The sequence below is a fragment of the Bombina bombina genome, chromosome 6 (assembly GCF_027579735.1).
Source record: "Bombina bombina isolate aBomBom1 chromosome 6, aBomBom1.pri, whole genome shotgun sequence".
Classification (NCBI taxonomy): Eukaryota; Metazoa; Chordata; class Amphibia; order Anura; family Bombinatoridae; genus Bombina; species Bombina bombina.
The window spans coordinates 207,594,967-207,612,194 of record NC_069504.1 but is presented as its reverse complement, the minus strand read 5'-3'; the positions used below and the strand labels follow the sequence as shown (position 1 = coordinate 207,612,194).

General features: G+C 39.6%; 1 protein-coding gene across 1 annotated transcript in view; it reads right to left on the bottom strand.

Moving 5' to 3' along the window:
• Positions 1-17,228, bottom strand: part of CNTN1 (contactin 1) — a 542,533-nt gene that overhangs the window by 23,116 nt on the left and 502,189 nt on the right. The window contains exons 21-22 of the mRNA XM_053716725.1: positions 2,107-2,293; positions 1,812-1,924 (exon numbers count right to left, since the gene is read on the bottom strand). Of these exons, the coding sequence (XP_053572700.1) occupies positions 1,812-1,924; positions 2,107-2,293 (300 nt within the window). The remainder of the gene's footprint in view (positions 1-1,811; positions 1,925-2,106; positions 2,294-17,228) is intronic.

Sequence of the window (17,228 nt, the reverse complement as noted above, 5' to 3'; positions counted from 1 at the left end):
ATAAATGTGGCCACAAAAAGAGCGAATGTGGCTTGTGGCCACCTACTTCCTGATTCGATACGGAACAATGCATGCACAGATCTAATATACAGTATACATATATATATATATATATTAAACGTTTAAAGAAGAGAGAGATGCAAGTGGGTAACTCGTTGTAACCACTCATAAAGACAGGGGTTTCAGCACTCAAAAAATTCAATATCTCTATAATAGAGGCGATAAAATACCAAGTAGATATAGTCAATTTATTAATTTATTGTGCTTTTTCCACATAAATGCAAAAAAATCCCGTAGAAAATAACTCACAGGGAAAGAACATCCATATAATATTTATTCCTTAAAGGTAAAATACAGTCAACAAACAATCAAAGTTAAGAAGCATGGCCAGCTTATAACCAGAAGACATGGACACATATATATGCAAAGATACGCTAAATGCAACACCAGAGGGTAGCCCTGTACCCTGACAGGACTCTGCTACCTTGGTTTCCAAAAATTGAGGATCTATGCAAAAGTGTTTTGAATTAGAATCATTGCTTCTATTTGTAATAAGCATGAAGGTGTAAAATTCACAATATACAGTAGCAGCGTATTATTGTAGTGCTTACTGGGTAAACAACACCCCAACCAGAGGATAGCACCACTCTTAAATAGAAGGTCTAAGCTATCATGGTTATAAATAGGGATCTATGTTAATACTCCAGTAGGTACATTATTGCATACAAAGAAGTTGTACATCAATTTAATAGTACAAAGTATACTGATGGATTGCAATGCCATAAAAACAAATAGGTATACTGCATAAAGTATTAAATACAGATACAAAGAAGAGCCCATAGGCTCAAAATTAGTGCTGGTGTTAGCTTAGCCAAATAGGCTAGTTCAGTGAAAGTTAGCACTTCTAGTTGATTGCAGTATGTTCAAATGCATATATTCTTTGTGTGCGCTGTTGTCCTAAAGAGGAAACTAAGTTGCAAGCAGTAACAAACTTATGTTATGAATACGTTACGTCAACCACCATATAAGTCCTCCAGACTGGGAATCCATAGTGGAAATTACTTTTTGAGCACACATTGATTTAGTTTTTTTATGTCTACATTTGTAACAGCTTAAATTTTAAATTTTTGCCATTTGATACATTGTATATCCACGGCTATTTTGTTGCCGAATGTAAACACTTGGTATATGTGTCTATTTTTCTTGTCACAGGTGTACAGCCTTAATCACTGTTTTTGATATCAACTTAGCGCTGCTTTATAATTTTTTAGTGTTAGTTTATATATATATATATTTACCCAATCCAATTATAACAGAAACATTTTGGGGCCGATTTATTAAGCAGTGTATGCTACTCATTATACATCGGAATCAGGCGTTAAGAAGCAGCGGTTGTAAGATCACTGCTCCCTAACCCGTCCACCACCTCTGAGGTGGCAGACTGCAATCATCCCGATCAAATAAAATTGGAATGATTGACACCCCCTGCTAGTGGCTGATTGGCCATGAAAGTGCAGGGGCGGCATTGCACAAGCATTTCACAAAAAATTATAAATCTATCAATGTTGGGCCGATATGATTCACTATAGCAAATCATGTCCGCCCGCCATATAATAAATCGGCCCCATAAACTCTGGTTAAATCACATATGAATTTGTGTAACTTTAATCATTTCATTTCTGATGGATTGGAATGCCATTACAACCACTCTAGTTAAATATTTATAATATTATAACTTTTTGGAACAGCAATATCTAATGGATTGGAATGAGGCCACTAATGCTCACATGTTAAAATTAGATATTACTTACTTTATACCCCTTCACTTCAGATCCACTGGTTGTTGCATCAACATGTTCCCAGGTGATAATGTATTGGGAGCCTGATCGCACAACGCTGGTAATTTTAGGACTCTGGCTTGGAGCTTAAATAAAAGAACAAAAAATGTGTATTTATTAGGAGTAATAACCTCGAAACCTATTGTTTAAAATGACGATTTTTGTTTAAAAACAGCAATATGCTTATGTTAGTTTCAGTGAAATGTGTTGGTGGATATACTGTATAACATTTGCTAGAGTGGGTTCAGTAAATCTCCTTTTTACTCACGTGCTACTTTTGTTTGGAAAGTATGGCGTGTGCTTGGAGGGCCGTTGCCTGCACTATTAAATGCAAAGACATCTAAGTAGTATGTTGTGTAGGGCATCAAGCCTTCAAGCTTCACAAAAGAATCTGGGGCTCTCACTTCGACACGATTTGCAGCAACTTCTTTATCTGTAGTTCTCCAGTAACGAACCTAAAAACATAAACTACATTTATAACGGTTTTTAATAGTTAGAGGGACCGTAAAGTCATAATTAGACATTCATGATTTAGACAGCGCATACCATTTTAGACAACTTTCCAATTTACATCTATAATTTAATTTGCTTCCTTCTCTTGTTATCCTTTGCTGAAAGGTTTATCTAGGTACGCAGGGGAGCAGCAAAGAACCTAGGTTCTAGGTGCTGATTGGTGGCTGCATATATATACACAGAGTGTCATTGGCTCACCCATGTGTTCAGTTAGAACCCAGTAGTGCATTGCTGCTCCTTCAACAAACGATACCAAGTGAATGAAGCAAATTTCATAATAGAAGTAAACTGAAAAGTTGTTTAAAATTGTATGTTCTACCTAAATCATGAAAGATAATTTTTTAATTTCATGTCCCTTTAATGTAAACCAATTTTGGTTCCTGTATGTGTGAAAAAGCAGCAGTGGATGGGAGAACAGTTTGCTGAGCCACTGTGAGACCCAGCATGCATGCCATAGAGAATATGTGTTTGTCTTTATTTTTATTTTTTCATTATATGCTCCTCTTGTGATCTCTAAGCCATGTGTATGTATATGTATGTCTGCCCAGCTTGGATCCGGAAATGACTGCGTCGTTGAAGAGGAGCTGGCTATAACTGCAGGAGTCTTTAATTTTTCAACTATTTGTGAGACTTTACGGCTCTAGATTAATTAACATTAGAAGGGAGCCCCTGGGAGTTCGAAGTAACGGGAAGGGGACTTGACCGTTGGAGGAATGAGGCCTAGTGTGTGATTGGTTGGGAGTCTGTAAAGGGGCGGGCTTAGCACGCGCTGTTACGCTTTTAAGGAAAGAGCGTGAGAATCTGTCATCAGATTAGTTATCAAACTTATGTGGAAAGTGCTTGTCGTTGGAATTACTTGTGATGGCGCAGTTTGATGCGATTTTCGACCAACTTAAGTTGGAAGCTGCTAAAATGGGCCCTACCTGGCTCGAGGATAAGTTACGTCACTTGTTTGGTCATGTTATTGAAACAAAGGATGATATGGAGGATGCTGCTTCGAGACCTGTGAGGCGTTCGAGGCCCACAGTTCGTTTGGATCCGGATTCGGAGGGGAGTAATGGCGGAGGGAGAAGACCCAGCCCCAGTCCGGGGTTAAAGGCGGCCATGAGGAAGAAGTCAAGTTCTAGTTCCGGAAGTCGGCAGGCCGGAGCTGAGGTCGCGGATACTGCTATGCTGTCTGGGAGCATTAGTTCCTTACCGGAGCAAGTTGAAGTGCCTGTAAAGAAGGGTGATTCATTGCCTAAGGGTAAGACGGCCAATTTAGGCCAAAAAGTGGTATTTAAGGGGAAGAGGCAAGTTAGTAAAGGTGACGGCCCGCCGAGGCCTAGTTTATCGAGTGGTGGTAAGGAGCAAGTGAGTGGTGGTAGGTTAGAAAGTGTTTTAGTGAAAAAGAGGGGTGAGGAATTAAAGGTGTCAGGTTCGACTGAGCTGTCTCAGGCGGTTGAGGAGCAGTTGCATGATTTATCAAAAACGGCCCCGATTTTAAGGCCTAGTAGCAATGTTGAGGAACAGGCTTATCGAGTGTTAGATGAGAGGGTCGAAGGGGTTGAAGTCAGTGAGAGTCAGCATGATACAGAGGTTGATAACGGCGTCAGGGAATTAGCCTTATATTTAGATTCTTCTGAGGAAGATTTTATTCCTCCTTCTCCCAGTGTAGTTAACCCCCTTCGCCAGTTTAGACCGTCAGTCAGGGCATCGAGTGATTTGGTTTTAAGGGGTGAGTTAAGAAATTTGAGGGGTAGGAATGTTGATGTGGTTAAAAATTTACCTGTCTCTAACAATGTTTTTCTTTTAGAAGGGAATCAGATTGGGTCACCGCCTGAGAATTCTCCGGGTTTCTTAGTGGTGGGAAATGACGGCCTAAGTGGGGAAGCTTATGGTCTTCAGGAATCCTGGACGGAAAATATCAGGCTTGATATGGAGGACGGCGTTCCGGGGGCGGAACGTTTTAATGCAAGGGGAGAAGAAACAGGGGTGAGTACGGCCAACAATTTTAATTTTGGTCACCAGGGGATGATGGGACGGAGGCATAACAATACATTTCATAGCTCGGTTAATTCTGTTCAACGTCTAAACAGGTCTGGGATTGGGAGAATACAAGGTAGAGGTAGACAACGCAAGAGGTATGGGGATTTAAGGGGAGAAGGGTTTGAGGTTTCATCTGCTAAGAGGGGTAAGGGTGTTTTAGTGGATAGTAGGTTGGGTATGTCTACGGCTAGTAGGGGCATTGGAATTTGGGCACCTTCAGGGGGTTTGTTAAATGTTTCTGTTTTGCAGGCTGAAAGAGGTCAACAATTGATGGCTAATACGGAACCCAGGACTACTGGGTTCCAGAATATAGAGAAGGTTACGGCTGCATCTCAAGGGGATCAGTCTGCAGCGACTCAGGATCTTGGTACAGGTAATGAGGGATCTGGGGCTGTGAATCTGAAGGTGGGGGTTGAAACAGTTGGTGTGCATGCTGATCCTTTATCAATAACTGTTGTAGCGGGTTTAAGGGACTTGTTAGCCAAGTTAGAAGGTGCTAAATTTTCGGGGGGAGTCGCCAATTCATGGGTTCCTCCTGGATCGGCCCCTCAAAATGGGGTATTAGGTATTGCTGGTGAGGGAACAAAAGATGTAGGGTCGGTACCCCAATCTCAAGTCGTTGGTTTGTCTCAGTCAAAAGTGGCTAATGTTGATAATAAAGCGTCTGGGGGTCCTGAGCTTAAAATTGCTGACACGGCTTTGGCCAGGTCTTGTTTGTGTTCTATTGGGCCTTTGGGTATGCACTTGACGGCTGAGTTAAGGGAGAAGATATGCAAGAGAGAGTTTATTGAATTATTTTCACTCCTCCCCCTTGACCAGTCTTTTGAGATACCTGAAGACTCAAAAAAGGATGCGTCCAAGAAGGAGGAGGAAGAGAGGAAAAAACGTAATAGAAAATTACCAAAAACATTTACTAACTGGTTTCAGGCTTTTGTTATTTATGCCAGTGTATTTGCTGGTAAGTTCCCTGATCAAGGCGCAGCACTTTTTTGTTATTTAGATGAGATAGCCGCTGCTCAGAGAACATACGGGGGTATGGCTTGGTGGGTTTATGATGAACAATTTAGACAACGTTTGTCGGTTAAGCCTGAGATGAAGTGGGATGACCGTGATATGGGCCTTTGGCTAAAAGTGATGACCCCGTTAAGGTCTTTGCAGCCTTTTCGCGGGGGTGCCGGCGGGTCACTGCCAAGTGGGTCGTCGGCAACAGTCAAAAAAGGTTTCTGTTTTGCTTTCAATGAAAAGTTTTGTAAATGGGGATCGTCTTGTAAATTCAGACATGAATGCTCAGGGTGTGGGGGATCCCACCCTTCCATCAAGTGTTTCAAAAAGAATAAATTGGGAGGAACCCAAGAGCTACCTGAAAAAGGGATTAACTCCGGTGAGGCTAAGCGGGATGGAGCTGTGGCTCGTACTCTACGCTAAACAGAAGGGCTTTGGTGAAAAAGCCTTGTTATTGCTGCATGGTTTCGAGTTTGGTTTTAGAATCCCATCTTCAGGGGGTGTTGTTCATTACAGGAGTAACCTTAAGTCTGCTAGGGAATGGCCAGAGGTTGTTAGGAGTAAGCTTGAGAAGGAGGTTTCTTTGGGTCGAATGTCAGGTCCTTTTAAAGTTTCTCCTATCCCTCATTTGCGTATTTCATATTTGGGTGTGGTTCATAAGAAGGAACCTGGTAAATTTTGTCTTATTCACCACTTATCTTTTCCAAAGGGTGGGTCTGTGAATGATGATATTCCGGATGAATTATCGTCTGTGTCTTATACATTATTTGATATGGCAGTTAATTTGGTTAGAGAGGCCGGTCAATTTGCTTTAATGGCTAAAGTGGATATTGAGGCAGCCTTTCGGTTACTTCCGGTTCATCCTTCTTCCCATTATCTATTGGGTTGTTGTTTTGATGGTTTTTTCTACATTGACCTTTGCCTCCCAATGGGTTGTTCTATTTCTTGTTCTTTGTTTCAGTGTTTTAGTTCCTTTTTAGAATGGGTTGTTAAATTTAAGTCAGGATTCTCTTCTGTAGTTCATTATTTGGATGATTTTCTTTTTGTTGGTCCTCCTGATTCGGATGTTTGTTTGAAGTTAAGGGATTGTTTTTATTCGATGGCATCTGAATTTGGGGTTCCTATTGCAATTGAAAAATCTGAGGGTCCAGTTACGGCCCTTAAATTCTTGGGTATTACAATTGATGGAAAATGGAATGTAGTTTACCTTTGAAAAAGATTGTGGACTTGTCAGAAACGATTCAGCATTTTTTGAGGGTCCGTAAGGTGACTCTGAGGGAAATGCAATCTCTGCTGGGAAAATTGAATTTTGCTTGCAGAATCATTCCCATTGGTTTTTTCCAGAAGAATGTCATTGGCTACGTCTGGTGTTAGTAAGCCTCATCATTTTGTAAGGATTAAAAAAGGCCACAAGGATGATTTGAAAGTTTGGTTGGAGTTCCTTAAAAATTTTAATGGAGTTGCAATATTTATGGAAGCTAGGATCTCTAATGTTGATTTGGATTTGATAACAGATGCAGCTGGTGGTTTTGGTTTTGGGGCTTATTTTCAGGGTCATTGGTGTGCATAGGTGTGGCCTCAAGAATGGGTGGAGTTGGGTTTAACTCGGAACCTAGTCTTCCTTGAATTATTTCCGATTCTGGTGGCTTTGTTTGTGTGGGAAGTTGATTTGGTGAATAAATCCATATTGTTCCACACGGATAATATGGGCGTCGTTTCTGCTATTAATTAATTATCTGCATCATCATTGCCAGTTTTGCGTTTATTGAGGGTACTGGTTTTGAAATGTTTAAGTATGAATGTTTTTGTCAGGGCAAAGCATATCCCTGGTAAGCTTAATTTGATAGCAGATTCTTTATCTCGTTCACAGTGGTGTCGCTTTCGAGAGCTGGCTCCTCAGGCGGATGTAGCTGGAGCGAAGTTTCCGGCCCAACTTTGGAAGCTTGGGATGGAGGATTGGCTGATTTAATTAAAAAGTCTTTGGCTCCAGGTACTTGGGCGTCCTATGTATCAGTTTGGAGGGAATGGGAAATGTGGTTATGTCAGTCTGAAATCAAATAAGGGTCTGATGATGTCACGGGTTGCTTATTGGAATGGATGTGGCATTGGGGAACCTTGGGTTTGTCACCATCTATTATGGAGAAAAGATTGTCGGCCCTAGCTTTTAGATTCCGTTTATTAGGCCTGCCTGACATTACAAAGGTTTATTGGGTACGTCAAGTCCTTAAAGGTTTGAAGAAAAAGGCAAAGGTTAGAGATAAGAGAAGGCCTATTACATTTTCTATACTTGAAAAAATTTGGGTAGTATTGGCTGATGTTTGTGCATCAGCATTCGAAGTAATATTGTTTAGAACGGCCTTTGTATTGGCCTTTTTTGGGGCTTTTAGGCTTTCTGAATTGGTAAGCCCTAGCAAGAAAGTTTCTGGAGGTTTACAAAAAGAAGATGTAATATGGAACGAGAGCAGGGTTGAAATCTTACTGAGAAGTAGTAAAATGGATATCTATGGAAAAGGCAAGAATATAGTGCTCTTCCCTAGTGGTGGAGAGATATGTCCTTGTCAGGTAATGATGCTTTATGGGTCCATACGGCCTTTGCAAGATGGCCCTTTGTTGGTTCACTTAGATGGTTCCTTTTTGTCACAGTATCAATTTAGAGCCATTTTGAAGGGTTCAATTGTTTTATTGGGTTTTAATCCATTAGAGTTCGGGTCTCACTCATTCCGTATAGGAGCTGCTACTGAAGCTACTATGCTAGGTCTCAGAGAGGATATAGTGAAAAAGATTGGTAGATTGGGTTCAAGTCATTATAAATCTTATGTTAGACCTGATTTGAGGGTATAAAAAAAAAAAAAAAAAAATTGAATAGAGTGAATGTTTTGGAATGCTTGAGCTGAAATCATCCTGAATGCTCTCTTTATTTCTTTTATTTCAGGTGTGAGGATCGTATGGGTGATGGGGCATTCTTTTATATACTGGGCCAATGCTGAGGCCAGTAAGAAAATGGGCGGCCTTCAGCTCGGGTGTCCAGTTGGTCAATGGGAGGTCAAATGGTTTGGGATTAGGGGTATGTGCTGGGAACTTCTGTTTCCGGTGTTTCTAGATTACAGCAAGGTTTTCCATCACCCGCATGTTTTGATATTGCATTTGGGGGGAAATGATTTGGGTATGATTCCCCAAAAAGAATTAGTGAGAAGAATTAAAAGGGATTTGGGCAATATAAAAGAGCTTTATCCCGGAATAAAAATAGTATGGTCTCAGATTACTCCTCGACTGGTTTGGAGATCAGCGTGGGATTATGATAGGTTGGAAAAGAGCCGCAAGAAAGTTGACAAAATAGTTAGCTCTTTCGTAAGAAGGTTGGGGGGGGGGTGTTGTTTTCCACCCAGATTTTGAAGTAGAAGGGGCTGAGGAATTCTATTTAAAAGATGGTGTACACTTTAACCAATTTGGGCTGCAGCTATTTCTTTTTGATAAAAGAAGCGTTGGGCAAAATTTTGGGTTTGGCTGGACTGGGCTGTTCGGACAGTCCAGTCGGTGGCGGGGGTGCTAGTTCCCAGACAAATATGGTAAGCAATATTGCCAAGTGATTTGGAGGATTTTAAGTAGTTGCCTCTCCATGGGGTGAGCGGGCAACTGGTTTTATAGGGGCAAGGGGTTCCCTATTAAAGTGTAGGTATCCTTGGACGGACTCAACGGGGATATAGTTGAGTCCAGTTTTTGAATAACGGCCATCTTGTTTTGTGGGTTTGGGAACTAGCACCGCTGTGGGGAATTGACAGTTTGATTTGGAATGTTATTTATGAACATCAGGTATGTTCTGTTAAATGTTTGGAAATATTTATTACACAATATTTAACTTATGTTATTAATAAAATGGCTGCGGCCAATTTTATACCAAAGTTGTGTGTAACTCTTATTTATAGCAATTAAGTTATTTAATAAATGTTATAAGGTTAGGCCGGGGATTGACAACTTTAAAGGTCATGTCTACAGAACCCTGTAGATCCTAGTCTGGAAATATTAAATATCTATTGTTTTACTTTGTGATACTAAAACAACATTCTAAAGGGACAGTAAAGTCAAAACTAAACTTTCATGATTCAGATAGCGCATGCAATTTTAAACAACTTTCCAATTTACTTTTATCATCACATTTGCTTTGTTCCCTTGGTGGTATTTATGAAAAGCTAAACCTAGGTAGGCTCAAACTGATTTCTAAACCGTTGAAAACCGCCTCTTAGCTCAGAGCATTTTGAAAGTTTTTCACAGTTAGACAGTACTAGTTCATGTGTGTCATATATATATAACATTGTGCTCACTCTCGTGGAGTTATTTAGGAGTCTGCACTGATTGGCTAAACTGCATGTCAGTCAAAAGCACTGAGATAAGGGGGAAGTCTGCAGAGGCTTAGATACAAGGTAATCACAGAGGTAAAACATATATTAATATAACTGTTGGTTATGCAAAACTGGGGAATGGGTAATAAAGGAATTATCTATATTTTTAAACTATAACAATTCTGGTGTAGATTGTCCCTTTAAAATGCATTTTGCATTGTAAAATAATATTATTGCTTTAAATTAAAAGAGGACATTTTTATTTTTGTATTATTATCATATTTATATAATTTGCTGAACATGTCACTATAATAATTGTGCTTTGATGATTTTCTTTTGCTTGATTTGTTTGCTCAGCAATCTTTATCTTAGGGAGAATATTATTTCACACCTTTTATTTAAATACTGTATGATTTTGAACATAGGCACTAGATTGTAAATGGTTAAATTGTAATCCTTTCTAATGCTTTTTATATATTGTGTATTGTATACTATGTTTTGACCCCTCCCCAAAGCTCTATCTTGGGCTCCAACCAGTTCTATCCTCTTGGCTGCCAGTAAAACACAAAGAACAGTGATTTGACCCCTACAGTGACCTTGACTGCAAGTAGCACACGCAGAGCAGTGAATTTAATACCATCCATAGTTGCCAATAAAAAACACAGAGCAGAAATGTTACTCCAGTGACTGAGTCACAAGCGAGTTCCAGTAACATATTACTGTATACATACATATTTGAAATGCTTAGAGGAATACAAGGCCTTTAACCCCTTAAGGACAAGGCCATTTTTCAATTTCTTTCCCTTAAGGACCAGGGCTATTTTTACATTTCTGCGGTGTTTGTGTTTAGCTGTAATTTTCTTCTTACTCATTTACTGTACCCACACATATTATATAACGTTTTTCTCGCCACTAAATGGACTTTCTAAAGAGACCATTATTTTCATCATATCTTATAATTTATTATTAAAAATATTATAAAATATGAGGAAAAAATTGAAAAAACACACTTTTTCTAACTTTGACCCCCAAAATCTGTTACATATCTACAACCACCAAAAAACACCCATGCTAAATAGTTTCTAAATTTTGTCCTGAGTTTAGAAATACCCAATGTTTACATGTTCTTTGCTTTTTTTGCAAGTTATAGGGCAATAAGTACAAGTAGCACTTTGCTATTTCCAAACCAATTCTTTTAAAAAAATTAACCCTAGTTACATTGGGACACTGATATTTTTCAGGAATCCCTGAATATGAAATGACATGTATATATTTTTTTTTAGAAGACATCGCAAAGTATTGATCTAGGCCCATTTTGGTATATTTCATGCCACCATTTCACCGCCAAATGAGATCAAATAAAAAAAATTGTTCACTTTTTCACAAACTTTAGGTTTCTCACTGAAATTATTTGCAAACAACTTGTGCAATTATGGCATAAATGGTTGTAAACGCTTCTCTGGGATCCCCTTTGTTCAGAAATAGCAGACATATATGGCTTTGGCGTTGCTTTTTGTTAATTAGAAGGCCGCTAAATGCCACTGCGCACCACACGTGTATTATGCCCAGCAGTGAAGGGGTTAATTAGGGAGCATGTAGGGAGCTTCTAGGATTAATTTTAGCTTTAGTGTAGTTTGAAGACAACCCCAAGTATGGATCTAGGCCCATCTTGGTATAATTCAGGCCACCATTTCACCGCCAAATGCGATCAAATGAAAAAAAACGTTCACTTTTTCCAAAACTTTAGGTTTCTCACTGAAGTTATTTACAAACAGCTTGTGCAATTATGGCACAAATGGTTGTAAATGCTTCTCTGGGATCCTCTTTGTTCAGAAATAGCAGACATATATGGCTTTGGCATTGCTTTTTGGTAATTAGAAGGCCGCTAGCAGTGAAGGGGTTAATTAGGTAGCTTGTAGGGAGCTTGCATGGTTAATTTTAGCTTTAATGTAGGGATCAGCCTCCCACCTGACACATCACACCCCCTGATCCCTCCCAAACAGCTGTCTTCCCTCCCCCACCATCTTAAGTACTGGCAGAAAGTCTGCCAGTACTAAAATAAAAGGTATTTAATTTTTTTAAGCATATTTACATATGCTGATGTGTAGGATGCCCCCTTAGCCACCAACCTCCCTGATCCCCCCCCAAACAACTCTCTAACCATTCCCCTCTACCTTATTGGTAGCCATCTTGGGTACTGGCAGCTGTCTGCCAGTACCCAGTTTACTAAAAAAAAAAAAAATGCTTTTTTTATATTTTATTAATTTTTTCTGTAGTGTAGCTTCCCCCCAGCCAAAGAGAAACCCCCCCTCCCAGATCCCTTAGATGTATTTTTTACATTGATTTTTTGCCCACTCTATCCCACTCTTTTTTTTAAATTTTCTGTAGTGTAGCCGTTCCCACCCGCTTCCACCCCGTGCACGCGCTCGCCCCCGCCCTCCCGTGCGTGCGCTTCCGTGCGCGCCCCCGACTATCACGCCCACGATCCCGCCCTCCCCCCGACGTCATATGGCCCATCGATGGCCGCCCACCTCCCACGTAAGCTCCCACCCACCAACGATACCGGCCATCGATGTCCGGTGCAGAGAGGGCCACAGAGTGGCTCTCTCTGCATCGGATCGCCAAGGGGTGTTATTTCAGGATGCCTCGATATTGAGGCATCACTGCAATAACCGGAAAGCGGCTGGAAGCAAGCAGGATCGCTTCCAGCCTCTTTAAACCCCTAATGTCGTACAGGGTACGTCGCTGGTCTTTAAAGACCAGGTTGTGTGCAACGTACCCTGTACAACATGCGTCGTTAAGGGGTTAAAATTTAGCTGCCACTCACAGGACTATGCAAAACTGGAGATCTAAGTGTCTAGCTTTATTGTAGAGGTTTTACTGGACAGCTTGCTAAAATACTGGACTGTCCTATTAAGTACTAGACACCAGGCAACCCTAACCATAATCAGCTGATCAGTAACCATGGTTACTAGTCTGCTCATACCCATCATCTGATTATTTAACTTGGGCTCTAGTTAAGATATCATAGAAATCTGACCTGTTAGGGGTATTTGAGGACTGGGGTAAGAAACACTGTGGTACAATACCAAAGTCATCTTGTAGTGACGGATGTGGCATATTGGTCATGCGATTACAAGGCAGAGGGTTCACATTGTTAAAGAACAATGTTTTGACATTAGTTATATAATAGTTTGAGAAAGTGACAGGTGCCTCGACAGATCTTGTGTTTTCTGTTCTTCATTGGATGTCAGTTCCATTTTTAATATGATGTATTAGAATGTGAACTATTCATAACTCCTTTTGTGTTAGCGCGCAAGCGATAGGTGTTTTTTTTTCTACACTCACCATAGACTTCTATGAGGAGAAGCTAAAGCCGTCATGATACTTTTTACTTTCAACTCGTAATACACCCACTACCCGGCGCACAAAAAGCCTCTGTCTAGTGAAGTTTACACTTGAGCGCTCCTCTTGTAATCTAGCTCTTAATTATTATCTAACTTTAAAAAGCATATAAGTGTGCTTTGAGGCTTTAATTAACTTTAACAATAGTGTTTTTGTACTGCTACAAATAGCAAGCCAGTAGCAAGATGCATTTCTAAACTGGAACATAATGGGTTAGATTATAAGTGGAGCACTAAATATCACTTTGCAAAAGCAGAATTTGCACTCCACTGAGTAATATCAGCGCACGCTAATGTGCGCTTGCATTGCAAGTTAAGTGCAATGCAAGCTCGCGGTAGCAATAATCAGCCACTTAAAATGGCTGGTTGTTTATCGTGCAGCAGTAAACGGGAAAATTTAGCCCATTAGCGGGCGCAAACTAAATTAGCGTGCCACTTGTAATCTAGCCCAATATATTTTAATTTATAATACATATTTTTAGAGTGTGCTAAAATTCTGATTAAAGAAAATACTAACGGCTAGATTTGGAGTTTTGTCGGTAACGACCCGAAAAACTAACACCGGCTTTTTTCTGGCCGCACCATAAAAATAACTCTGGTATTGAGAGTCCACATAAAGGCTGCGTTAGGCTCCAAAAAAGGAGCGTAGAGCATTTTTAACGCAGCTTCAACTCCCGATACCAGAGTTGCTTACGCAAGCGGCCAGCCTCAAAAACGTGCTTGTGCACGATTCTCCCATAGGAAACAATGGGGCTGTTTGAGCTGAAAAAAAACCTAACACCTGCAAAAAAGCCGCGTTCAGCTCCTAACGCAGCCCCATTGTTTGCTATGCGGTAACACTTCCTACGTCTGCACCTAACACCCTAACATGTACCCCGAGTCTAAACACCCCTAACCTTACACTTATTAACCCCTAATCTGCCGCCCCCGCTATCGCCGACCCTTGCATATTATTATTAACCCCTAATCTGCCGCTCCGTAAACCGCCGCTACTTACATTATCCCTATGTACCCCTAATCTGCTGCCCTAACATCGCCGACCCCTATATTATATTTATTAACCCCTAATCTGCCCCCCACAACGTCGCCTCCACCTGCCTACACTTATTAACCCCTAATCTGCCGACCGGACCTGAGCGCTACTATAATAAAGTTATTAACCCCTAATCCGCCTCACTAACCCTATAATAAATAGTATTAACCCCTAATCTGCCCTCCCTAACATCGCCGACACCTAACTTCAATTATTAACCCCTAATCTGCCGACCGGAGCTCATTGCTATTCTAATAAATGTATTAACCCCTAAAGCTAAGTCTAACCCTAACGCTAACACCCCCCCTAAATTAAATATAATTTTAATCTAACGAAATTAATTAACTCTTATTAAATAAATTATTCCTAATTAAAGCTAAATACTTACCTGTAAAATAAATCCTAATATAGCTACAATATAAATTATAATTATATTATAGCTATTTTAGGATTAATATTTATTTTACAGGTAACTTTGTATTTATTTTAACCAGGTACAATAGCTAAATTAGTTAAAATAATTACAAATTTACCTGTAAAAGAAATCCTAACCTAAGTTACAATTAAACCTAACACTATACTATCAATAAATTAATTAAATAAACTACCTACAATTACCTACAATTAACCTAACACTACACTATCAATAAATTAATTAAATACAATTCCTACAAATAAATACAATTAAATAAACTAGCTAAAGTACAAAAAATAAAAAAGAACTAAGTTACAAAAAATAAAAAAATATTTACAAACATAAGAAAAATATTACAACAATTTTAAACTAATTACACCTACTCTAAGCCCCCTAATAAAATAACAATGCCCCCCAAAATAAAAAAATGCCCTACCCTATTCTAAATAACTAAAGTTCAAAGCTCTTTTACCTTACCAGCCCCGAACAGGGCCCTTTTCGGGGCATGCCCCAAGAAATACAGCTCTTTTGCCTGTAAAAAAAACATACAATACCCCCCCCCAACATTACAACCCACCACCCACATACCCCTAATCTAACCCAAACCCCCCTTAAATAAACCTAACACTAAGCCCCTGAAGATCTTCCTACCTTATCTTCACCATACCAGGTTCACCGATCCGTCCTGAAGAGCTCCTCCGATGTCCTGATCCAAGCCCAAGCGGGGGGCTGAAGAGGTCCATGATCCGGATGAAGTCTTCATCCAAGCGGGAGCTGAAGAGGTCCATGATCCGGATGAAGTCTTCTATCAACGGCATCTTCAATCTTCTTTCTTCCGGATCCATCTTGCAGACCTCCGACGCGGAACATCCTGCTGGCCCGACGGACTAACGACGAATGACGGTTCCTTTAAGGGACGTCATCCAAGATGGCGTCCCTCGAATTCCGATTGGCTGATAGGATTCTATCAGCCAATCGGAATTAAGGTAGGAATATTCTGATTGGCTGATGGAATCAGCCAATCAGATTCAAGTTCAATCCGATTGGCTGATTCAATCAGCCAATCAGATTGAGCTCGCAATCTATTGGCTGTTCCGCGCGGCTGAAAAGTGAGCGTTAGACCCTATTTTGAGTGACTCCAAATACCGGCGGTAGCCTAAAACCAGCGTTAGGAGCCTCTAACGCTGGTTTTCACGGCTAACGCCAAACTCTAAATCTAGGCCTAAATTTCCATTTCTAAAAAGAAAATTATTTATGTTACGTGTGGTAAAGTTAATCATTGCTAGGTTAAAGAGTAAGAAAAGCTCTTTAGACCCCTTGATTTGGCTGTTGTGTAAAACCCCCAAAATTAGACATAAACCTCACAAACATTTATTCAATATACTGTCAAATAGTGTTAAGTTCTTAATTGTAAAGAACTGGAAAAGTAAAATGGCCCCAACTCTCGACATGTGGTCACGCAAAGTTTCAGGATTTCTGGAACTGGAAGAATATTTTTATATTAAAAATAATAAAATGGATGTGTATCCGGAAATGATGGCCACTTGGGAATCTTATATTAAGCGAGACAACCCATAACCTAGCTAATCCATCACTATAGTATTTTGATATAGCTTTGATCCCGACAGTTGGATGCGTCATGAACTGAATTAGGCATTGGAGCAAGCACTTTTTCTCTCTTTCCTCCTTTATCCTCCTCTCATAAACTCGTTTCCTTCCCTTTTTCTTCTTACCCTCATAGATACTTCATATTATATGTAAACAGACAAAAAAAAAAAAAAAAAAAAAAAAGGGTATTCTTAATATATTCTATGCTTTTGGAAAAATTGTACTGGCTTTGTTGTTTCATAAAGGAGCTGCGTCTCAACTCAGCATTTACTATCCTTTAATATGTTTAATTAAGGATAATAAAATAACATCACAATGAGCAATAACTATTTGTTTTGTCTGGTTTGATGTTAAATGCCTCTGAATATTGTTATATTTCCACTCCCTCTAAAGAAACTCTATCTTACCTAAGTATGATTATTGCAACAGTCTATACAATGATTGGTCAGATCAGAGCATATTCTCACTTACATCTGTTCCTAATCGGCCACAGTAAAGGAGAAGATACAGGGCTAGATTTGGAGTGGAGCGTTATTTAACACTCCCGCTCGAGCATTAACTGCGCTAGAAGTAAGCTTTTTACGACCGCCGGATTGCACTCATATTATAAGTTGAAAGTAAACTGTTTTCGCTCACACGCTAACACAACGAGTATAAAAAGCTGAACTTAGAAGATAGCGTGCGCGTTTACGTATTCCCCCATAGAAATCAAAAGATAACAAAAAATCTAACACCCTACTCGGGTGCAAACCTGATTGCATATTCTCATGTGTGCTAACCCAACATGAAAATATGAATTTTTCCCATTCCAACATTCTCTGCATACAAAAATATGTTCTATTTATTCATAAATACACATTTCTATATACAGTATATCTAATAGAATTTGGTTTTATATATATGTATACCTATATATAGAGATAATTATATATAGGTAAATATACAGATATATAGGAATATCTAAAAATACTTAGAACACATTCTGCTATGTACAGAACAAAGGAATGTGAAATATTTACAGTAAATACATAGTTAAAACCTTTATTAAAA